Source organism: Drosophila serrata, unplaced genomic scaffold, assembly GCF_035046125.1.
Source record: "Drosophila serrata isolate PLE 108 unplaced genomic scaffold, ASM3504612v1 contig_240, whole genome shotgun sequence".
Taxonomy (NCBI): Eukaryota; Metazoa; Arthropoda; class Insecta; order Diptera; family Drosophilidae; genus Drosophila; species Drosophila serrata.
In genome coordinates this window covers 1,206,461-1,231,233 of record NW_028257138.1, presented here as the reverse complement: position 1 = coordinate 1,231,233, position 24,773 = coordinate 1,206,461, and the positions used below count along the sequence as shown (strand labels likewise).

The following is a 24,773-nucleotide window of genomic DNA, read 5'->3' as shown; positions in this document are numbered from 1 at the left end:
ATAATGTGGTATCTATGACAGAAGATGCAACAGAAGTCGTGTCTATACTTTTATTTAAGATTAAGTCAGCATTACTTCGAGTAGTTTTCTAGACTAAAGAACACCTACAATAATGAAGTACCTATTCTTCATAAATAATCTATTTAACTATATTAATCCCTCCCATTTTTAGAAATTTAATTCTGATTAACACTTTTCTTTTTCATCAAAGAACAAAGTAAAAACCCGTTGAGTAATTTTCTGTATACAGTCGAATTGTGATTTTATTTACAATCATTAACTTAAGCATTGTACAATATTTACAGGCTGGTTTTATTCATTGATTTACTGAGTGTGGGTGGGCCTTCAGACTGCGGGACTTACAGGTGGCTTACAGCCAGCCGTGTCCGTGGTGAGAGCTCCAGCCGTGATGATCGTGATGATCATCGAAAACATGATGAACAGGGACCTCCTCGTGGTGGACATGATGGACCGGCACAGGGACCTCCTCATGATGGACATGATGGACTGGAACCTCCTTGTAGATGGGCACGGGAACGTGCTTCACCACCGGCACATGGATTTTCTGGACATGATGATGATGGACGGTGTGCACCTTGTAGGGAACGTGGATGGTATGGTGTTCGCTGTGGATTTGAAAAAGTGAAATCGGTCAGAAATATTGGCACCCATTGCATTGTGTGAGTGTGTGGGCATATTAGCTAATCAGTTGCTTGAACTCGTCGACATCTTGGCAGCCAATCGGAATTGGCAATTAGTCGGACAATTATGTGCGCATTACAAATGAATTAAATGCCAGTCGCAGCCTGTGAAATTCCTGAGCGGCGAGCCGCTGAGCCAAGATCGGCTAAGTTCAATGGTAGTGACTGCAGTTGGAATGGTCCGCCGCCGGTCTAAGTGGTGCGAGCGTTTTGATTGCTCAATTCGATCGCATATTTTATATATGTTTATATATATATGTATATAGACCCACGGCTCGGCTCAATCGCAGCGTTTAAAAAGCCATGCGACCGCTCGTTAGCTTAGCATAAAGCGGGAAATGGCCATTTTTATCGATTCGCTTGGGTTATTTATGGATCAGTTCAGGTGCCGGAGATCGGTGGGAGATATATCCGTACCTAGACTCAAATAAGTACTTACTGTTTGCCAAAGAAGCCCGGATGGGGGGCGCAGTAGGCCACGGCAAAGAGGGCAACGAAGATCTGAAAGGGGGATAAGGAAGTGTTTAGATCCGATTTAAGCCCCACAAATTAATATATATAATTAAGTTTAATGTGCACTGAGCCAGATAACTGCGGTTGGCATTCGTTTCAACCGTGCGGTAAGCTGATTTATAACAATAAAGTTTAAGCAGTTAAGAGGTAAGAGTTTTAATGTAATTTATAATGTCTGTAAATATTTTTGTAAGTTCAATCTATTTTTGTAGGTTTTATAAGGATTTATAATAAGGTAAACAACATTTTTAAAAGCTTCATAAATCCCATAATACTTGAAGAGACTTTATATTAGATTGAAAAATATGTTGTTACGATAATAATAGCAGAAAAATATACAATAGTACTTTATTAGTATAAGAACCTAGTAAATAAATAAGCAGTATATGTCTTATTTATTTTAAGCTTCAGAAATCCTGAAACCCTTTTATGAAGAGGGAAATTCATAAAGATGTTACTTGTTTTTATAGGAAATGCATTTTAAAAACTTGATTAAGCTGTAGTAATATGTTTAATACATCCTAATATAGTTTAGAAAACTTTGTGATTATTGAAAAATCTCTTAAACTTATGAGTTCTCTTAAACTTATAAATACAAAATAAATTATATTTCTTCTTTCTAGGTGTTTTAATACTTTGATTATTTGTTGCTTTCTGTGATAAATGATAAAGTTTTTATTGTTCATGTTACTGATCACGTAATTCCACTTGAATTAAATATATTTTCCAGCTCCATGTTGTTAATTTTTGAAACAGTTTTTTAGCACTTTGTTTATTTTTTTATGTAACACCGATATCCTTTTCGCACTTACGAAGGCTTTTAGGGCGGACATTGTGGGCTGGCGCTTAACTTTTCTGCACAAAGCAAATAATAAAACCGGAGCACTGTCAGGTGGTGACTGATAACCACAGGCTGCGACTCATCCGTTTTATACACGGCGCCAGCAGCGATTTTTCGCCAAAAGTCGACGGCGCTGCACAAGAAAGACGTGAGCTTGGTGCAGCGGCAACAGCAACAGCAGCAACACAGCAACAGCAACAGCAACAGCAATAGCAGCAACAGCAACAGCAGCAACACAGCAACAGCAGCAGCAACGCCAACCAATCAACAGCAACGGCCAGCGAACATTCAAAACAGAAATAAAAAACGGCAACAGAAAAGCGACAATAACCATAACAGTGGACGTGAACCGCTGTTGGCCATGTTAATAAATGTGTGTGTGTACATGCGGTTGACTCCTCGGTGGCTTCTGTTTACCACTCATCGGGGTTAAGACCCATCTGCTGGCTGAAAAGGGGTATGGCTACACGCCAAGAAAATGTGTGGAATACTAATCACAATGTTGTATAAAATAAAAAATACTTCAAAATAAATGTTTGAGGTAAATTAACATTGATATAAACATGATTAGACATCAAAGACTATAAAAAGTGTTGAAACAATATATTTTCAAGATAATATTTTAAATTTGTTAAATTGCCTATAATATGTGATATAATTATTTGAAATCAAAGACATTTAAAAAGTATTAAAAAACTATATTTTCTAGTTCCTAGTTTAATTTTATTTATTGTCCATTGAATTTTTAATATTAAATTCTTTTATCTTGCTTTTCTTCTTAGCATTTTGTAATTATCTAAAATCAACCTTTATTACTCTCTTATCTTTGCATTTTTCAAGCAACTAAGTAACTTAAATATACACTTGTTTCTTCCAGTGCATGGTCAGTCAATGCTTCAGTTGTCTTATGACGCAGACAATCGAACTTTGACTCTGCGGCAGTGCAGATCTCTGCTTTGTGTAATACAACACAAATTACATTAATTTCATAATCATAATAGCAAGACAAACGAGGAGTGGGGCTAAAATCATTCCAAGTGACTGACCAAGTAGCACATATATCATTGCTGAATGGATCACTTAGCGGCCTTCCGCGGGTACAAAAAAAGTGAACGTGAGCCAAGACAAAGTTGTCACGCTAATCCAAATAAACAAAAAAAAAAGATCTGGCCCTTCCATATCGCGACGAAGACATCTCTGGCAAACGACCTTGAACGGGTTTTCTTTCGGCGACTGGTGGTGTCAATTAATATGGGTCAGCGTTGAAATTACAGGAGTGAGATGTACCCACCAAAAAAAAAGGAAATAAAATCACGACATCAAATTCACGAAACACGTACGCCGTAAATTTGCAATAAAACGCATTTCGGGCAATTACTTAACAGTAACAGCAATGTGGCGACTCTAATCAAGCAATGCATCACACGATTTTACAGAAATTCGATTTTGATTTGGAATTTGATTTTGATTTTGATGTTTTTTGTTTTTTTGCCCGATTCTATAATGCCCCTGACATAACATTAGCTACGCTTGCAAGTCAGCCAGCTGTTGCAGTTGCAACTGGTTGTTGCAAGCCCCTGGTTAATCGAGTGTTAAGAGCTCTCCACACTTTAACCCATTTCTAACTGCCGTGGAGTTTCTTTTTTTGTTATGAGTAATTAATTACAATTAAAGCAGAAAGCTAAGCTTACTAATTGGTTAGTTACTTAAGATATTTGTGAAATTAATTACTAACTAATTCCAAACAATAAGTCAAGCGGATGATTACTGACTTTAACTGAGGATTATTAAATATTTGAATTTCCATTTCAATAATTGCGGATAAGTGATTTTCTTTGTATTCCTATAGCACAAAAACCTCTTAGTAACTGAATTATAAATTGTACTAAAAATTAAGGAAGGAAACTACCTTGTTTGATATTTGAATCACTTAACTTTGGCATGCTACCACAAATATTTTAAGCTTAACTTGCTTGCCATATATGGCCTCTAATGGGTTAAACTATCAACTATCTCTTTGCTATTTTCACTTTGAATGTCTGCGTTTATCTGTGTATAAGTAGGCCAGTATGCTTTTTCTGCGTTTGAGGGCGATCCACTGACATCCTGCCCCTGTCCCCCGGCTCCGACTTAGTCCCGTCTTAGCTCCAACTCACCGACTCACCGGGATGTTATTGCATTTGCAGCAAATTGCTCGTTTTAGACATGCCAAATTGCATAATGGATATTTGTTTGTGTGATAAATATGCCACGGCTGCTGGCTGCCACGCCCCTCTGCCTCCAAACCATGCGTGCCCATAGGCAAAAAAATAAAGCAACAAAAATATAAGCAAAACAATAATCCGCCGCTGGCTGTGCACCGCACTCTGGATGATTACTTTCGCTTTCTGCGAACGCGCTCGCAGAGATCACTGCATGCAAAACTACTTCCTGCTAGGTGAGTTTTGATTTCTATGAATGTGGACCACACAAAAATTAGTCGGACCGGGTCCGAAAAGTACACAGAAAGATATGAGTGCTTTGAAGATATAATAATAATAATATAATATCTTAATTACTCTAATAATATCCATACAATAGTTAAAGACTCTGTGAGAAATAGAATAAAAGAAGTAAGAATCTTTGCAAGATTATAAGGATTTTTGTATGCTTTATCATTTAATAAATTCGAGACCTAACAGTCCCTCAATAGATCTTCCTAAGAACTTCTAAAGACACTTGTCATACTATTAAAATTAATAAAAACCAGCTCAAACATTCAACTCAACTCAGAAAAGTCAGCAAACGATCTCATAAGAAATTAAATTATGTAACCAATAATTTCTCCCTGTGTAATAGGATCTGCCATTTGGCCAAATTCGAACAGCTGGCCACTAGACTCTGACTTACTCACAGAAACCCAGACGCCGGGGCAGACCCAATGGCTCACTCAGCACCAACCATGATGTAAAACACGCCAAGTGCTCGTCGTTATGCAGATATGAGAAAAAATATATATACAAATAAAGCAAAACGATATAGCCAAACGATATACAAAGCCACAAACCAACAAAACTAATTGGACGGCGGAACATGGCAGGCTGATCAGTCAATTGGTTAAACATGACGGGACATAAATCGGTAGAGTGCTGGACAAATCGTTTAATGATAAAGCCAAATAAGATTGATATGAGATAAGTGTATCATAATTTAAGCTTGGAAAGTATGAATCAAGTATATTTATAGTTTAGTTATGAGGTAATATACTATACTAAGGTAAGTGAGTAAGCTTTGAGTTATCTTTCCCTTAAACGTAATCCCTTGTTGTAATCACTTATTGCAAATGTTATTGCATTATTTTTATTGCATTATAGTAAATGCATAGTTTCTTGTAATATTGCTAATTAAATATCTTGGGTTGTTAAGTGTAAAATTGGCTATTAGCTAAAGTAGGCCCTTAGTGAATGGTGGAGTGAAAATTTGGTTAGCAGTATGATATACCTAATCGCATTCCAGCGGATGAAAATCAAGCCTTGGTAATTTTTAACTACATTTCTTTTTATTTAACCATTTCTAGACTAGCTTTAAAAATCTCCGAAAATATTAAGAATCTCTATACTACCCCAGGTGGCATCCTACTTTCATCTTCCGCAGACTATGTGTTATTTTTTTATAAATTCATGTTCCCTTGAATTTGCATATCCGTGCGACTAAACCAAGTTTTGGATGAACGACTTTGGTACGTGTTATCAATGGAGGGCTTCCTGCTGGCCCACAACTGCCAATCATCAGCTTTTCGACCACGATTTATGTGACCTGAGCCACGCCGATGTCGTTTGCCCAATCGTTGCGGATTACATGACGCCGGCTTGAAAGAGGCTATGGATTTCCTGCGGTACGGTGGCGATTGGGTCGCTATCGATCTCTGCACTTTTAGACACGGCAAACAAAAAAAATTTAATTGAAATTTCCACGCAGATACTTTAGAGACGTGGTCAACTTCGACTCGGTGAGCCTCACCCACTTGGCAGGCTAAGAGCGTCCGCCAAAAGCACCGAATCGCCGATCGCCACCGAATGTTGGATGAATTTTGATGCGTTTGCGATTTGGGTCTTTGATAGGGTCGAGGGACAAGTGCCAAGCAAATGACTCTATTGTATATTCCATATATATTTCGATATTTGGAGCAACCCCCAAAACCAATAATTGTGCAATGACAAAGCAAGCGAGCCTTCTATTTTGGCCATTTGAGTGTTGGCTCTGAGACCGAGCAGACTTGACCTGCTTGGAGAGGTGAAGTGATTAATTAATAAATATTAAGAATATTGAAAGGCTAAATATTATTAACAAGGTGGTGCTCTTAATTTCCAGAAGTGGCTTGACCTAATTTAGTTTTTAAAAAAAATGTTCCAGAGGTAGGGGTATTCTAATTTCAGTCAAAAGCTTGGAACGCAGTGAAGGAGTTGATTCCTACCCTATAAATCATATATTTTCTTGATCAGGATGAACAGACTAATAATAAAAACTAGCATAGGACAGCCTTCCGAATAAAAATTAACGGCGTATTGGCTTAGTTATGCAATTTTTAAACTTTGAATTTTTAAAATATTTAAATATATTCGTAAATAACAAATATTGGATGCTTATTCATGATCGATTTCCGATTCAAACTTCTCATTTAATTGATTAACTAGCCTTTTAACTGGAAAAACTTATCTTTATAAATTTTTAAAATGTTCTCCTCTAAGACACATATGGCGTATACTTAATTTAAGGGGTTTCACGTTAAGTATCCGCCATGTATGCTAGTTTCCCCTTAAATTTTAAAATCCTTAGATTAGAATTTAAGTCGGAAGGTTGTCATTTCCTTTAATAGTTCAGTAGACAGAAAGTTTAAATAGGCAAAAAAAAAATAAGTGCTAATAAAATTCAATTAACTCTTCGTAAAAATCCAAATCAGTTATGGGAATCGCTCAACTATTTCAAAAATATTGCAACTGATATGTAAGTTTTTTTATGAATCATTTAACACAGTTGATAAGGTAATCGCTACCTCAATTTTTGAGACTAGATAAGAACCGATTATTTTGGTATAAATATCAACATTTGTCCACTAAAAATATCAGTGTTCGGTGTGAATTTACCCCGAGAAGTTTCAAGCGTTCAATTCGCAATGCTGCTAACAATCGCCCTGCTGGGCGTGGTTCTGGCCTTAGTCTATACTTTCTACCACAACATATACACCTATTGGGCACGGAAGGGTGTGCCTTACGAACCTCCACTTCCGGTGATCGGAAACATGAAGGGAATCGGTTCCAAGTTCCATTTCCGGGACATCAACCAGAGAATCTACGATCAGTTCAAGGGAATGGCTCCATTTGCTGGAATGTTTATGTTCTTCAGGCGCGTTGCTATGATCATCGACCTGGATCTCATCAAGCAAGTGCTGATCAAGGACTTCAACTACTTCCAGGACCGGGGTGCTTTCACTAACCCACGAGACGATCCCTTGACGGGACATCTCTTCGCCCTGGAAGGTGAGGAGTGGAAATCAATGCGGACTAAGTTGTCGCCAGTGTTTACCTCCGGCAAGATCAAGCACATGTCCGGTGTGATCGTGGAGGTTAGCCACCACCTGGTCGATACCATGGATAAGACGGTGAAAGCTGCCTCAGTGGACGATGGGGATGTGGAGATCAAGGAACTGTGTGCTCGCTTTACAACGGATGTGATTGGATCCTGCGCCTTTGGCCTAGAGTGCAACAGTCTCAAGGATCCGAATGCCGAATTTCGGGCAATGGGACGTGCCATCTTTGAAAGACGTCGTCATCCTCAATTAATTCAAGTTTTTCTTTTCACCAATGCCAAGTTGGCCAGAACTCTGCGGATGAAGGTGATGCCCGATGATCTCACAGAGTTCTTCATGTCAACTGTGAGAAATACCGTCGATTACAGGCAGAAGAATAACATAAAGCGAAACGATTTCATCGACCAATTGATCCAACTGAAGGCCGAGAACGAGGAGGCGGCTAGAAAGGGCAAGGGAATCGACCTTTCACATGGGTTGACCTTGGAGCAAATGGCTGCCCAGGCCTTTGTGTTCTTTGTAGCTGGATTCGAGACCTCCTCGAGTACAATGTCTTTCTGTCTGTATGAGCTAGCCCTGCAGCAGGATATCCAAGATCGAGTTAGGGAAGAGATTAAAAGTGTCCTCAGCAAGACCGAGGGAGGAGAGATCACTTATGACTCCGTATCCGAAATGACATATCTGGAACAGGTTTTGGCTGGTAAGTGAGATATTATATCTTAGCCAAGGGGAAATCTCTAACAGAATATATTCCTTAGAAACCCTTCGCAAGCACCCCATTGTTCCTCATCTCATAAGGGAGACCGACAGGAACTACAAGGTTCCCAACATGGATGTGGTCATTGAGACGGGCACTCAACTGCTGATTCCCGTTCACAATATTCACCATGATCCTGAGATATATCCAGAGCCCGAGAAGTTCGATCCGAGTCGTTTTGAGCCTGAGGAAGCGAAGGCCCGCCACCCGATGGCCTATCTGCCCTTTGGGGATGGTCCTCGTAACTGTATTGGCTTGAGGTTTGGCAAGATTCAATCGAAGATTGGTCTGGCCGCTCTGCTTCATAACTTCAAGTTTAGTGTTTCCAAGCGCACGGAAGTTCCCCTGATTTTGAGTAACAAATCTTTTACCCTTTCCACCCAAAATGGCATTCACCTGAAAGTGGAAAGAGTTTAAGGTTTTGTGTGATGTGTTAAATATAAAATTACTCTTTGTTTCTCTCTCTTAATCTCTATCTTTTTGGTATGACTATCTGCCCTTCGAAAAACTTTGTTTTACCGATGTAATATATCTAGAATACTGATATATTAGCTTTATTCTTCGGTCAAGGAGCCAATCATTTTCAAACTGCATATATATATTAAAATATGGAATCAATATCTTAAACAATAAAGAAAAATACATTGGAAATCAAGTCCACAACAAATTTGAGTAAGCTTCATTTCTATTTTTTCAATGGTTTAAGTTTATTTTTCCATTTGTAAAACACATTACATTTCTTCATTTATTAAAGACTAATTACCAAATGTATTAGCCAAAACATAAAACAAATTAAGTAATTAATTTTCTATATGCAAATTGGCAACCAATAATTCGTTTAAATTTGTTTTTGGGCAATCCCCAAAAGCTTTTCGATGACTGGCCAAGGGGCGTAACCTCTGTTTGTGAGTTAGAATTCCTCAGAGTTCCTGGTATGCAAATTAGCTTGCCAAATGAGCTCATCTTTGCCTTCAGCGAATCCCATTCCGATTCTGTGTCTGACTTCGAATTAGATTCCGAATCAGGGTCCAACCTCCTGACTCTGCCAAGATCGACGCCAACTGCGACCGAGACTGCGACTTTGCGCATGCGCAGCGGCTGATTTTGGAGTCGATGGCGATGGGCGCTGATGAAGAACAACCCCGGCCTGAATTAGACGACGCCAGCGAGCATGACAAGGTCGGCACTTAAAGGTGTCGCCAATTATGAGCCACCCAACTCCCTCCCACTCCCCCATCAACATAATCATCATTGACCTGGGTTTCCCCATCTTTTCAAAAACCTCTTTTTCGAGCTGTTTACGAAAACTGGCTCAAATTAACGCTTGAGTTAAAAAATAAAAACCTAATGCACTCGTGGGCAGCTTTGTGTCCGTTAAATTTGAATTTCACACAGCTTAGCGCGATCAGCAAGGCGTAAAGAAAAACTCTCCAAGCTCCAAACTCGAAAAAACTCCAACTTGGATTCTTAGATTTCTGGGATTCTTGGCCTGGGTTTTTGGTTCTGATTCGATTGCTCCACTAATTCCCGGCTTCTAGCCAAGAGTTCTGTCTCTAATTGCATCAAGAGAAACACATAACACACAAGCAATAATCACGCGAAGCTGATGAATGTACTTTTAGAGGTATATGAGCTATATGACTATGAATGTATGGATTTAGAATCATTAAAAAATACAACAAATATACTTAAAGAGTGTTGCTTTTATACACTTATAAATCTCTTTTATATTTGAGTTTTTATTTCCGCTGCGGAAAAAAATATTTAACTGCGGCATTTCTATGTTCTGCAAAATGTGAAAATGTTAATAAACAAAACCATCAACTTTTTAATATTCGGAATGCAAACAATAAATAAAAGGAAAATGGTATTAAAAAGCACGGATGGAGTCATATATTCAAAAACAAATAGAACTCTAAACATATGAGGGTTTTCGTATTTATAAATTATTTCTTATCTTTAAAATTTACTTTGTATAAAATCTTTATATACAATCTTTATTTTCTTTTGAAAATATGAGAAAGAGTATTCGGATATTTTCCCTTATCTCATTTCCCTGTTACAATTTAGTTTCAAACAATTTTCGAGAGTCATTGCCAGCTATCAGGAAAAATCGGATGAACCTTCCAAGTGGCTTTTTTTCGCTCCTCGGAAGCCCCCTACCTCCTCGCTCCTCTGTACCTCCCCCGCCGCTGTCTCAAGTGGGCGCAGCGTGGGGCACTGCTAATGATGATAATGATGATGACGATCTCTGCAGAGCCAAGCTCCAGCGACTCCCAGCAGCACCTCACACCCGCGCCCTAAACACCTAACGCCTGGCAATGGCTCACCTGAGCTACCATCTAAATAAACAACAACTATATTACACTTGGACACTTGGAAAAAAAAGAAAATACATTGGTAAAAAATTAGCAAAAGCATGGGAATTTTTAAGTTTTAAGATGTCTTAATGCCCACCTATTAATAAATATTTATGTATATCAAAATATTATATATAGATCTTGGTATTAATATTATAATGATTTAATTTTGAATAGTTTCAGTAAATAATATTTGAGTGTAGGTTTCTATATTACAAAAATTAGTCCATTTGTTTCGTTTACTTTTCTCTCAGTGCAGCAAATACAACAATTTAGGAAGAGAGAGATGCTTACCTGTCGCTGCTCGCAGCAACTGCCTCTGCCCGCGGCCTCTGCCGCAGCACTGTCGCGTCTGCGCCGCTTTCTGCTCTTCCGATGAGTTTCGAATACAACTAAATCAGAATTTTTATTCAGTTTCAATTGTTTAGCGAGTGCGGATCGGCGTCGAGTGCGCGACGCAGCCAAACCGAACGAGACGAGCCCCAAAAAACAACAAATATAAAATAAAATCAAATGAAATAAAATAGAAATACAAAACCGAAACTGAGCTAAAAACAAGAAACTAAAAAAGTAGAAGAGTTACAACGTAAAAGTTAATTGAAATTAGGTGTGTGAGAGAGTGGTGATTTCTGGCTTTCTTGTCATTAGCCGAAATTGCGATTCGCAAAAGTGTCAAAGCGCAACGAACTACCGTTATATTCGCTACATTTCCCAGCTTAATTTCCCTGCCCTGAATTTTCCCCCTCTACCAAACTACCAAAAAGAAGAAAGTCTGAAAATTATTTCATTTTTCTGTCAAGAATTGTTCTTTCCTCTTTTAATTAATTATCAAGATTTGTTCCCAAGTTTGTTTGAAAAAAAAAACCATAAGCTATTATTGTTTAATTTTTTTGTTGGTTATTTTTTGTTACCTTCTGGTATTAGTATGACAAATGCTGAATTTACGCATTGATGAGCACTTTGTCATTCGCGTTTTTAATTATCGGACAACTCCAAAAACTTTTGGTCGAAAGGTCACAGGCACCTTCTCCACTCTTCTCTTCTCTCTCTGTGTGTGTGTGCAGTGAACTCTGACGTCATCGTCATCGTCTATAAGAAGGTTCAGTTCCGTACGCTTGGTTGGTCGGCCAGGTTATTGACTCTCTCCATCTCTGTTCCACTCACAGTTACACCCATAATTATGTAGACTCCGGGACGGCTTCTTCCGCAACCGCAGAATCTTCGCAGAAAGCGAGCCCATAAATATAAAAGCTGATCTTGGCTCATTTTTAATGATCTGCATATTTTGGCAACATAATTAACGGTGAAAAGAATGTGAAAAGTAGCGAATCGTAACGCGAAAGCTGGAAATAAGAAAAGAAAGAAAAGAAACAGACACACACGCGACTCCGAAGAAAGGCGGAAGAAAGAAAAAAGAAGGTTTCTACGCGCCTCGAGCTGATCGCCGGCTCTCAGTTCGCAATCTCTTGTCCATCCCGTCGGTGCCTCGAGCAAATCTTCGGGCATTTGTTTAAAAAAATCCAGTGAAACCGCCGATAATGTGCCACGGAAGTGCCTCAAAAAAAGCGAGTTAAGTGAGTTAAGCTAAATCTTAAAAGAAAGCATCAGTTTTCGCTATCGGTTATCGAGAAGTGAGAAATGATCACGATTGGCGATAACATTCGCGGGCAACGGATGCTGCGCCTTCTGCTCGCATTTCACCTGATCGGTCTTTGGTATTCCCCCACAACGGCTCTGACAGTCGACAATCAATTGGTCTCCGCACGCAATGGTAAGTGAAAGATAATGGGAAGCTGCAGGGAGCTCTATATAATCATTATAAAATCTATGGGAAGACCAGTAAACCTTTAGTGTAGGTTATGGTGTAGGTAGATCCCTTGAGGTGCAATACCTCTCCCTATAAAAGTATAAAACGACCCTATTTTGATATATTCCAATTGTTTAAATTGCAGTAAATTCGCATTAATATAAAGATAATTGTGCAGAAAAATTACCAATTTTGTTCCTAAAATTATATTAAATTATAAACGTTCTGACACATACATTTGTTATTATGTTGCCAAAAAAAAGTAAATCAAAACATTACATTACAAAAACATTATTCAATTACAGCTCTATAACAAGTTCTTTTTTTTATACAAATTTAAATTTGTTAAAGCAAGCCCTATAATATTACTAATTATGCTTTGTATATGCTTAATTTCTCATTTTTTTCCTAATATCATAAACGAGATTTCTATAATTTGAATTTACATACACTAAATTTGTTAATTAAAAACATTTAAATTCATCAACAATTGATCGTTAATTTAATTTTATGGCATTTTGCAAGAACTTTACTTTTATAAACTTTATTATGCGAATGGGAAAATCTTTTGATAATAAAAAAATGTTTCTCTTTGTAATTAACAATTTAAAGGTACTTTTAAATTGAAAAGTATGTGCTTGCATAGCTAATTTAAGATATTGACTTCATTTTCCTCTGATTTAAGAATTAAATCTTTGTGAAATCTGGCTTTCTTAGATAAAAAAAAGAAAGCATATTGAAGAGTTTAGATATTAAAGATTTTAACATTAAATTCGTCTTATTATACATTTTAATTCTTTTAAATACAAATCTCCCATAAAGAATATAAATCAATATAAAGTCATCTTAATAAAATGTTATACTATTTAATGGTATTATAGATTATAACATATATGTTCTTCTATTTATTTTTGTAATAAAACAATATTTGTTCTTAGTAAACTTGCTTGCAATAGATGCTCTTTTTTTTAATTGCCAGAACTTACCATAATATATATTAAACAACAAATTTTTTGCTCTAAACCTTGACCTGCTCTTACAAAAATGTAAATTATATTAAAGAACATGACACCCCTTGTTCAAGTATAAACAAAAAAATATGTTAATATTCTTTTTGAAAGGTCGTTAATCACATTTTTCATCAAAACGCATACCTGGTATGATTTGTTAAATATTAATTAAACTAGAGTAATTAACATGACATAGGAAATATTCTAAATGAGGTAATTTCTTGGAAAATATTCCCATCTAATAACCATGGGCTGGGGGCAATCCATCAAGCATGGCCAATGGTGTTTTGTCCGAAGCTTGACCTTTTTGAATTATTCATGCACTGACAAAAAAAAAATAAGAAGACAAGAGAGAACTCTATGGTCGCCTATGGGTTAATGCCTCACAACTGGCATCACGCAAAGTTAATAAAATTCAAATTCGAATGGAGAACAAAGCCGACTAACAATTGGACAACAGAGACAATTGCAGAGTCAATAAAACTAACCTACCGTAGAGTGGAGTGGACGAAGTGGAGCACCACTGGCCGGAGGTGGCCTTGAAAGTGCAAGTGCGGTGACGCAATGCCATAGTTGGGACGCTGGGGAACTGGGTGGGAGGGAAGTGGATACATTGCATTCATTGCCCAACTGTCAGGTGAACCTTTTGTAATACCCCCAATCTCTACATCTCCACATCGACAGACTGCTTCGAGCGGATCGCATTGGAGGCGATGCTGCCATTTGAGAAGACCTTCCGCACCGAAGACACCAACTCGCTGAAGATGTGCAAGGAGAAGTGCCTGCAGGCGGGCGAGAAGTGTCAGGCGATCTCGTTCGGGTGAGTCTCCTCCAAGCCTGTCAGTTGGCCAATTAATTGCCCAATTTCCCTTCCAACTGTATGTATCTTTTCGGTAATTTTTTGTTATTGTATTTTCTTGTGTGTGTGTGTTTTTTTGCAGTGTTCATCGACGCGGAAACGGCACTTGTCAGTTGTCATCGGAACAGTACGGCTCCGGGGGCGGAGGTCGGCCGGGGGGTGTGATTTTCGATCCCGACTTTGATCTGTACACGCGCAAGACGAACTGCTTTGATTTGAGCGACAATTCGATTGGCCCCGGCCTCCAGCCCGTCCCGGGTCCCAGTCCCATCTCGCCGGGACCGACGCCCGTGGATTTGCCCAACCGACCGCTGGACGTGGGCAATACCCCCGTGCTGGTGGTGAATCCCACTCCACATACGGATGGTGGTGCACCGCCACCTCCGCCGCCACTCTCCTCGCTGGGACCAGCTCCTGGGTTGGGAGATCGCCTGTACTTCTCCCACGATCTATACCCGCTGTACAAGTATCCCACTCTCTACGAGAACAACTATCCGTCGCCCAATGAAGATGTCTACATTCCCGGCGGCTATGCTGCCAATGCTCCCGAGGTGGATGAGCGATATCGTCCACATTATGGCCCAGTGGATCATGCGGAGGATGAAGGCCCACGACCCACGCCACATGGTCCGCCTAGACCCATCTTTGGGTTGGGTTATGGCAATGGCTATAGCTATGGCTCACCGGAGAGATATACACCACCGCCAACGATGAGACCTTCGAGCGGTTCTTCGGAAGAACGACCCAGCTATGCAGCCAGGCCGCCACCCAGACCTACTGCTGATCGTCCAGATTATCCGCCAGGGCCGCCGCCGCCACCACGTCCCTATGACAGCTCCACGCCGCCTTCATACGGACCACGACCCAGTCCCAGCTATGATGGGCCGCGTCCCAGTCCCAGCTATGATGGACCGCGTCCCAGTCCCAGCTATGATGGTCATCGAGAGCCACGTCCTGACTACACCAATCGTCCGGATCCGCCGCCACAACAACCCCATGATGGTTATGGAATGAATGGACCCTCGGCCAGACCTTCTCCTCCTCCCTATGAAGCTCCTCCGCCGCCAAGAGATGAATATATTCGAAGGAATGGCAGTGCCATGCGTCCAGGAGATGGTTATGGAGGCTATGATGATGACAAGACTATAGCCACCTATTTTAATCCAGATGATTTTAGTAAGTGAAATATTCAGTAATTAATAAATAGATAAAACTAAATATTCTTTTAATATTACAGAACGACCCATGCCCGGTGACAGAGATCGAGATAGAGATCGGGATCGCGATCGTCTAGGCTATCCCATGGATGAACTTAAAGGTGAGTTGATATAAGGATCTTTCTATCCCCCCAAAACCCCTCTATATCCACTAACTCATGGATTCGCGCTCTCCCAAGTCCCCAGTTAAATCATTATAACCCCATAGAGAGGCTGAGGCTAACCATACATAAACTATGACTATGACACGGGTCACTTGAGGGTTGCAACAAATGGCAACCACCACAATGACACTAAAATTTAGAATTAAGCTGGCGGCGCGCACAACTAAAACTCATTAGCTTTTGGGTCGACGCCAACTGACAGATGACAGCCGCTCTCGATTGACCCACATTCGTTGGCTTTTATTTGCGTAACAAAACTAAACCCATTAGCCTGGCATAATGCTCATCGGATCTGGTTTTTGGAAGCGTGATGGGAATGGTGGGGCATGGGGGTGAGTGGGGCGGTGGTGCATTATTCACATTCGCATTTAAACACTCGACACACAGCGCCAAAAGCTCAGAGCAACTTACCCACCCACCAAAAAACGGTATAATAAATAATGTTGCGGCCAAATGTTTTGATAAATGGCCAAAAGCGGGGTTCCACAATGAGATGAAAAATTGGGGCTATTTGGTTAAGGAGTTCTAAAAGGTTTTTTAGTGCAGTAAATTATTAATTGAAATGTATTTAAAATGTAATTATTTAACAGAAAACAACACCTTTTTAAGAAGTATAAAGTAGCAAAGAGTATAGGCAGGTTTTCGTAGAAATTTTCTGTTTAGCTCCCTTAAAATATAGTGAGTTATTTACATATAAATTTTGTGTTATTTATCCTTAGTTAAATCATTTCTTTCATTCAAGTTGCTGCATGATATAGGAAATTGTAGAAACCCTAATAATTTATATATATAAACCCCTTCAAGGTTATCTTTCTGGCTTCTTTAAGTACATGATCTCATTATTCTTTACAAAAGAAATTGGGTTGTCAAGTGCACAAGATTTATGGCAATTCTAAATAAAAATTCGCCAACCGAGATCATCAAAGAACAATTTGTTGTGTTTTGATTTCGATGTGACTTCCTTTCGGCTTCGCCAAGTGTGACGGCTTGTGGAGTACATGAACCCAGCGGGTGGCGGTGACATAAGCCTATGCTTTGCCCTATGCTACATTATAAAACATACTATATCTACCAAGAGAATCCAAGTTCAAATGCCAAAAACTTGATGACGTTGCCTCAATTAATTGTCTGTTTGTTTTTTTCTGAGGTGGCGTGTTCGCTAGTTAGTTAGTTAGCTTGCTTTTATTTGGCGTGGGACAGATCGTAATTTACACTGCGAGATTGGGCTGCTTGGATTCACTTGGAGGCGGAAGCGATCTTGGCGAGCACAGGTCTAATATATGTATTTTCTATGGTTTTTTTTGGCTGTTCTATGAGGTTGTGCAAGATCGGAATAGAACGGAGTTCAGAGAACGGAATGGAACTGCACTTGGCATGCAAGCTCCTCTGGCGCTGGCTCATTGTATGCAAATACGAACATGTAGCCGCTGCACAAAAACTTGAAAACCACCCACATTTTGTGGTTTGGAGTTCGAGTCTGACGCCTGACAGCAGTGACATTGGCTCGGAAACGGAAATGCAGCTTGTTGGGGAGCCAAGAACGAGTTGGGGGCTGCAGAGTGACCGAAATGATCGATGTACTGATATTTGTGGTCAGGCTTGATTGGGAAATGCTAGGAAAATTACTTAAAAAATTAAGTTGAAAGCGAAAACTTTAAGTTAAGACAAAAGACTTAAGCGAGTAACTTGAAAGGACAAAAAAAGACTTAGGCAACGAACTTGAAATGGCTGTAAGGCTTTTGTAGAGATGGAAGTTGATTAAATTATTTGTTTAGCTAATATTTATAACTTGGAGAATGATTAGAAATTTATATACATGTCTTAATGGATTTTTTAGAAATATGTAATAAATTAAATGTGTTCTTAAACTCTTAGAAACTATAAGAGTTCTTGTAAGACCCTAGTTTTTTTCTTTAATGATATCTATACCCGTGAAATCTCTAAGAATTAAATACACCGATAAAGCTCCTTAACTAATTCGATTAAAAATTGCTATTTAAATCCATTATTAATCATAACAATCAACTAAAAATATTGCTTTATCCACATTGAGTGTTTTTATTTGCCTTAAACCGACTCGTGGCAATGATAGTTCACAAAACTTAAAATCTAGATCAACCCTGATCTGGAAACCCAAAAATATATAATAAAATTCAGCTATTAATCCACTTAATAATTTACTATCTTAGTTAGTAGCCCCTTCTAGTACCTCATTAAGTCTGGTCTTATTGAAATGAAATAATAAGCGTGTCATATCGCATTGCGGCATCCTTGAGCGAGGTCTGGCAACGCTTGGCTGACTCCACATCTCAGCATCGCATCTCCCCTAGTGATCTGTACCCTCGTATTTTCATCTGAATCATCGGCCCAAGATAGGCATCTTCCACCGAAAAACCAGTAAAAAAAAACAACTATACAACAGCCACTCATTATACCAGAGGCCCAAGGCTTCTCTCCGGTGGAGCAGAGTCGGAAAAAAGAATCCACCAAAGTGGGAGTTTTCCGAGAGTCAGAGCGTCAAAGCTCTCGGCTTGAGGGGCTCAGAAGCGTAAAAGCTCGAAAAATACGCGCAATTTTCTAATGCCGTATATAAAACCGCAAGCTTGACCAAAGCCGCTGTTCATTCGCGATTAGAATCGCCACCGCGGCGCGTCGGAAAAACCGAGAATCCAAAACAAATTTCAAATTCAAACGTCCGGAAATTGTGCTCTCGCATCCATGTCCTGTGTGCAAGCGAGATGGCCTGGTCGACCATTGTTCCAAGCGCTTTGACATTGCACACAGAAATTAATTAGCCCAGAACGCAAATTTAGCAATTACGTAATCAAACCGCGTAATCACCATATAAATATAACAATATAAAGAACTCCCAAAAAAAATGCGTTCTCTTTGTCATATAGTTTTGTCAGTGCTTCTGCTTTTTGGTCGCCTCAATGACAACGAATCGAAATTCGTTAGTCCTACACGACACACCGATCTCAGCAGCACCATTATCATTGTGGAGGATGCCAAGGGTAAGGTGTAGATAAATGGTCTATAGGTCATTCCACTTCTCGACCTGTGTCTTAAAGTCCATTTCGGAGTGCGTATTAAATGTAATTTGCATAATTTCCATCTGCCATCTGCGTGAAAAACGGCGTTGTCTCTTGCTGGCAATTTTCCCGGAGATAATCTCTGATGGACGTACAAGTACGAGTGGTAGTACACGGCAGCCAACATGACTCGAACATAATTTACTCAAAACAGCAGCGGATGTGCCGTAAAAACACATAGAAGCATACGAAAAGATATTCGACCCGTAACAGAAACAGAAACTGAGACTGAGACTGAGACATAAATGCACTTGGAGAAAAGTCAGCTCTTTTGGGTAAATTATTTTAATTTGCACATTCTTGTGGGAAAGTGAGAAATTAAAAACAGTTTTTAAAACAATTTTCCTGAGAAAGTTATGAGTTATTCTTTGTTTGTATAAAGAAAACAAGCTTGGGAATTCTCAAACAACTATTCTTAGACTGCTTTCTTTAAAGTTTATTATTGTTTTCTGAAATTCTTAGCCAAACATTACTTATTTAGCTCATTGGGTTTAAATTTAAATGCTTAAATGATCTAAATAATAATGATTTAAAGTCATAGTTTTGATATTTCAAGTAAAGAGGTAAATATAACAACAACAACTGGCTTTTTGGCAGCCCAAGCCTTCGACCTTGTAGATCGCTTTCAGGATTAAAACTAATTTTAGCTTTAAAATATAATCAAAAATTTATCAACCTAAAAAAAGAGGGATGAAAAGGATAAATCCTTAGCTTAATCTCACATTTTCCATTGCTAATTCTTTATTGTTTTAAAGTCAAAGCCCATAAACATAGAAACCTATTAGGATAATAATTCCCTAGTGTGTTTGAGGCTTTTCTCTTTCAAAAGAAGAAACTTACTTAAAAAGAGCAAAGTAAATTTGTATTTAATTAAATTCCTTTCCTTTTCAACTGCAACATACTTGCTTTTTTCCAAGTGCTGGCTGTATGAAGCAACCCAGCCCCGATCTTGGGTTCTGTCCTCGCTTCACTGACTCCCAAACAGCAATGTTGAATGCCTGATCTTTTTCCGCTTCTCCATATATATATTTTTTTGTGTATTGTTTGCCCTCCATTGCGTAAGAGGTAGCATCTGCAACTGGCACACTGCAACGTCAAACCGATCTCCTTTTTCAGCCTGCTTCCGGCGTGTCCTGGCCGGCAAACGGATAGCACCACATTGGGTTCGTCGCTCCATATCCTGCGAACGGGTGGAGGAGTGCATGCGGGAATGTGGTCGGGAGAGGCGCTTTATGTGCGAAGGATTCAACTACCGACTGGATCCGTCGGGTCATGGTCAGGGGGACTGCGAGCTGGTGGAGATGCCACTGGCCCAGATGGACCTGTACTCCAGTCCAGATCGGCGGGATGCCAATCTGCTAAGGCATCCAGACTACGATTACTATGAGAGGGATCGCAATGCACCCAGCAGTTGTAGGCGAAGTGCTTGCCAGGATTGCTCCAAGGGTCCAGTGAGTAGTCAGCCGGTGTACTTTAAGCCCAGCGGTGGCGGTGGAGGATATGGTGATCGGGACAGGGACCGAGACAGGGATCACTATCGTCCGCCCAGCAGCACGGCTGTGGATCATTATCGTGGTCCTTCGGGCCCACCATCGAGTGGCTCCTATGAGCACCGACCGCCCTTCTCCTCAGAGTACCATGGCTCACACAGTTCATCCTCCTCCGTGTCCTCCTATGAGTTCTCCTCTCATGGCTCTGGCTCCAGTTCAGGCTCCAGTTCCGGTTACTTTGGACACACGCCTCCTAGTAGTTATGGCGGTGGTGAGCACCCCTATGTGGATCGTCATGATCCACCGCGATATAGACCTGGTGGTATAGGCTCCCGACCGGATCGCTGGGAAACACTACCAAGCAGCTCTGGTTACGACAGCTCAGCTTATAGGCCACCGCGTCCAGAAACGGATCGTATTGACAAGTACCGACCACCTTATCGTCCTGGCTCGGATTTCTCACCTTACCGACCGCCAAGTCGTCCTTCGCACAATTACCTCGACCGAGACGGAGACGGTCCACCAGGACCACCACCTCCGCCAGGATCATACAAGAAGCCCAACAAATTTGTGCCTTACCTCATTGGCGGCGAGGACAATTGGGGTCACTATGGTGGTAACTACGGTGGCAGCAGCAAGCACTCTTCGTCGTCCTCCTCCTCATACTGGGGATTAACGGAGTCGCAGAGACGCAAAGATCATCAGGATTTTAATTACTTCCAATTGGGGGCACCACATCGCGAGTCCAACTCGGTGCTGAGCTATCCGGGCTCTAGTTATGAGGATGATTATCCCCGCAGGCGCAATGATTACCGACAGCAGTGGACGCGACGACCAGGACAGGATGGTAAGTAGTTCAAATTTGAGTTCTTAAAAACTCTTTTCTTAATTGAAAATCTTTAACAGAGTGCTCGGCCAAGACCAGCGAGGGCTTCCGGCTGCACAAGACAGCCGTGAAGCATGCCTTCAATGTGCCCACTCTGACCGAGTGCGAGAGGCTGTGTTCTGACCAGAGGCCCAGCTTTATTTGCCACACCTTTAGCTATCGTTACAACCAGGCGGGCAGGGACAATTGCATGTTGTGCGACAGACCCATTAATATGTTGGATTACTATGTGGACATTGAGCCGGATAGGGACTATGATATATACTCCATGGCGGATGATATGGATGTGTGCCGGCAGCCACCGCGACGACATGACACTGCTGGTCCAAGTACAGCTCTCTCTGATCCCAGAAATGCTCGTAAGTAGAATGGGTTGTTACTTAAATATAGATTAACTTAAATAGCATATATATCTTTGGGTCAGAATGCTTCTTCCGTGCTATTGATGCCACAAGGTTCTTCAAGTCCATTGTACGCGACTCTTTGACCGTTCGCTCTGTGGGAGAGTGCGAGATGGAGTGCATCCGTTCCACCAAGTTCACCTGCCGTGCCTTTGCCTTCCGTTATGGACAGCAGCGGCATGCGGGAGTCATTGATAATTGCCAGCTGAGTGATTGGCCAGTAAGGGATATGGACAAGGAGCGTCATCTGATTCTGGATGCGGCTTTCGACATCTTTGAGCGAGCCAGCTATGGTCATGGCTGTGAGATTCAGCCCATTGTGGATGAGAAGCACAAGAAACGTAAGTAACTAAAATCTAGGAATATATATATGTACTAACAGAAGACTTAAATCCATGTTAGTTTGCTATTTGGGCTATGGCTCACCGGCTCGACTGTTACCACCAGCCATCAAGAAGGTGATATCGGTGCCCTCAGAGATGGCCTGCAAAAAGGAATGTATACGCTTCAGGGAGACGACACCCTTCAAGTGCTTTGCCTTTAGTTATGGGTGAGTGGAAATCAACACAGATTCCTCTAATACTTTATTTAAATTCACACTTTATTTAGATCCCATGCCAGCTCTTTCAACTGCGAACTCTCAGACCTCGATCAGACCGAACTGAAGCAGGATGTGCATTATACGCACACCAAGGAGCGTGATTTCTGGCTATTTGCCTGGAATCCCTTCGACTGGACCTGTCGGGATAAGGTCAACACCATCGGTGGTTCACGGGTGAACAACGATCGGCGAATGGATATCTTCCGGGAACCGGGTAAACTCAGTCTACTAACCTGTTGCACTTCGGTACCAGTGTAAATAACCCAAAAAGGATCCTCTGACTGGGCCTGGTAGATTAGTCTATAGATTTTAAATTATTAGATATAGTATATGTAAATTAGTTTGTAGCGGAGAATGTTTTGTGTGTAAATAACGTTTACTAAGCATGTACAGTCCCAGCAAATAACCGAAAGACGAATCCCTTCCCAAAAAAATGCGCTACTAACTATGAGAATTGCATGCCACCGTTTCCGTTTCCGTTTACGTTTACGTTACTGTTTCCCAACTCACCATACCCTCCCTGCTCATGACCACACTAAAACCGCTTCTTGTTCGCTAAAGGCGATGTGGCCTGGCGCCATTATACCGTTTCCGGCAAACCCTGCCGCCGGAGTAGCCCCTGCGAGAAGAACCTGGTCACGGGCTTCTATTCCTGCGAGACGGATGCCTCCGAGGTGGGTTCCTGGGACTATTGCTGCAAGGCGGATCATCCGTGTGGCTACAGTAAGGGCTTCGACTATCCTTGGTAAGTTATAATCCTAAATCTGGAAAGAAATCTCTATTAAGGGTTTATGTTCCTCTTCCTACAGGTGCTTTGTGGGCGATGAGTTTGATCAGTGGCGCAAGTGTAGCGATCGGTATTTCCCTGGAAAGAATTCCACTCAGGTGACACACTCTCACCTGGGCCTGCCCAGTGCCAAGGAGAAGCAGAAGCATCCACATTCGTCGCATCCCTCGCAGCAGGCCACAGCGGCCAGCAGTGAGTATAGCCAGCATCCGCCGCGTCCTGGAGGACTCCAGAGCCTTAGCGACTTTGCCGCCGCCCGGCTGTGGCCCGTGACCTACCTGTACAGTGAGGGCCCGCCCAATGCCACCGAGTTCAGCAACTTTGTCGACTGCAACAAGGAGTCGTGCTAATTGTAGTTGCTCTTTAATGTTAAGACATAAATATATATAGATGTACAATAGAAGCTCCCCCCAATGAAATCCCCGTTGTACTCCGAGCCGCGTCGACGTTGTCGTTGCTGTGATCATCATTGAGATTTGGATACCATTGTCGTTAGCATCAGAAGCGAGACCAATTAACTTATTAACTCAACTTCTCCCGAATGTTGAATGCAACCTTAATGACCGCTTGCGTGCAGGCATTCTTTGTACCTATAAGCTGAATTGTATGTATTATTAATAAAATTAGGTATTATGAAAAAAACTACACAAATTTTAACAAGTTTTTAGCTTAATTCAGAATTAAATTAAATCAGCGTTTGGGTGACTAATAGGGGAACTATTAGTAAAGCAGTTAAGTGTATGGGGATTAATTTGTATATAAAATACTAAAGGCATTTTATTTTAAATAAAGATTTTCCTTAGATTTGTTTCTTTATATTATTGAATTATGTATTTTTTAGCTTAAATTGTCATCTTTTAGTAAATTCAACAGATTGTGAGGAAAATCACAGTTTTAAACTTACATAAATATATGAATCAAAAGTACTACATTTAGAAAATTACAAAATATGTTATATATAGTTACACCCAATTTATTTCTGGAAATACATAATCCAGCATATTGTTGGTGTTACTTCAATATTTAAACAGTCCAATTATGGTAAAATTAATTCACAAGTCGACGCCAAAGCTCTCAATATGTTACGTATGGCAAAAAGTAAATTCAAACTTTTGTTTCCCGCCTATTAATGCTTGCTAGAGATGGTACTGGAAAGCTTTTCTGCCCTGTCAAGAGAGGGCATGCAGTATTGGTTATCGATGTTCTGTAGCAATGAGCTTTTATTGCCAACATTTAAGCTAAGAATTAAAATATTTTATTATTATATTCTTTAAATAACTCAGAGAACATGCTTAAAAACAAGCTCACAGTTATATTTAAAATTTTTGCTAAAGTATTTATAATAATAATTTAATGATGGTTTATGACAACTTAACCAAGTTCTGGGCTTAAAATTTAACATTTAATATTGAATGGTAAATGAAAATTATTAAAAATAAAGGAAACCGAAGAATGTATACCCTTTCGGTTTGGAATTCTACCATAAAATTTAATTGGAAATTAAGTTTAAAAATTTAAAAAATTTAAAATGTTGCCAATTTTTGACATTTTTGACTAGTAACCTCTTTAAAAATTTTCAAAATTTGAAAATATTAAATTTTGACCGGACATAGCTAGAACGATTCGGCTATTGATGCTGATGAATATATATGATTTATAGGGTCTGAAATGCTTCCTTTCGGCGTTAGAAGCTTCTGACGAAAAAATTAACACCCAGCAAA

The 24,773-nt window shown here is 40.2% G+C and overlaps 3 protein-coding genes across 4 annotated transcripts; 2 read left to right on the top strand and 1 right to left on the bottom strand.

Annotated features, from left to right (window-relative positions):
* Positions 1–236: 236 nt before the first annotated feature.
* LOC110179958 (uncharacterized) lies at positions 237–2,518 on the bottom strand. Its single transcript, XM_020947542.2, has 3 exons — positions 2,027–2,518; positions 1,141–1,202; positions 237–626 (listed from the first exon to the last, which is right to left on the bottom strand). The coding sequence occupies exons 1-3, from the start codon at positions 2,045–2,047 to the stop codon at positions 371–373; spliced, it is 339 nt and encodes a 112-aa protein (XP_020803201.1). The 5' UTR covers positions 2,048–2,518; the 3' UTR covers positions 237–370.
* A 4,637-nt stretch (positions 2,519–7,155) lies between these two features.
* LOC110176884 (putative cytochrome P450 6a14) lies at positions 7,156–8,902 on the top strand. The gene is made up of 2 exons (XM_020943371.2): positions 7,156–8,321; positions 8,380–8,902. Exons 1-2 carry the CDS (start codon positions 7,208–7,210, stop codon positions 8,793–8,795), a joined length of 1,530 nt encoding a protein of 509 aa, XP_020799030.2. The 5' UTR covers positions 7,156–7,207; the 3' UTR covers positions 8,796–8,902.
* Positions 8,903–12,376: 3,474 nt separating this feature from the next.
* LOC110180251 (uncharacterized) lies at positions 12,377–23,694 on the top strand. 2 transcript variants are annotated; one of them, XM_020947911.2, is made up of 11 exons: positions 12,377–12,509; positions 14,240–14,375; positions 14,497–15,590; positions 15,652–15,732; positions 20,004–21,224; positions 21,284–21,622; positions 21,688–22,005; positions 22,067–22,214; positions 22,274–22,479; positions 22,827–23,010; positions 23,075–23,694. In XM_020947911.2, the coding sequence occupies exons 1-11, from the start codon at positions 12,377–12,379 to the stop codon at positions 23,400–23,402; spliced, it is 4,188 nt and encodes a 1,395-aa protein (XP_020803570.2). In that variant the 3' UTR covers positions 23,403–23,694. The 2 variants fall into 2 exon arrangements, with proteins under 2 accessions (XP_020803570.2, XP_086686469.1); XM_086830343.1 differs by lacking the exons at positions 12,377–12,509; positions 14,240–14,375; positions 14,497–15,590; positions 15,652–15,732 and adding an exon at positions 18,383–18,809.
* Positions 23,695–24,773: the final 1,079 nt, after the last annotated feature.

Excerpts from the sequence above, each read along its gene's own strand:
- LOC110180251 (XM_020947911.2), top strand. The coding sequence starts at position 12,377 with ATGATCACGATTGGCGATAACATTCGCGGGCAACGGATGCTGCGCCTT. Across the intron at positions 12,510-14,239 it reads ATTGGTCTCCGCACGCAATG|ACTGCTTCGAGCGGATCGCA; the intron begins GTAAGTGAAAGA and ends CCACATCGACAG. Across the intron at positions 14,376-14,496 it reads TGTCAGGCGATCTCGTTCGG|TGTTCATCGACGCGGAAACG; the intron begins GTGAGTCTCCTC and ends GTTTTTTTGCAG.
- LOC110179958 (XM_020947542.2), bottom strand. The coding sequence starts at position 2,047 with ATGTCCGCCCTAAAAGCCTTC. Across the intron at positions 1,203-2,026 it reads TGTCCGCCCTAAAAGCCTTC|ATCTTCGTTGCCCTCTTTGC; the intron begins GTAAGTGCGAAA and ends TCCCCCTTTCAG. Across the intron at positions 627-1,140 it reads CCGGGCTTCTTTGGCAAACA|CGAACACCATACCATCCACG; the intron begins GTAAGTACTTAT and ends TCAAATCCACAG.
- LOC110176884 (XM_020943371.2), top strand. The coding sequence starts at position 7,208 with ATGCTGCTAACAATCGCCCTGCTGGGCGTGGTTCTGGCCTTAGTCTAT. Across the intron at positions 8,322-8,379 it reads TCTGGAACAGGTTTTGGCTG|AAACCCTTCGCAAGCACCCC; the intron begins GTAAGTGAGATA and ends TATATTCCTTAG.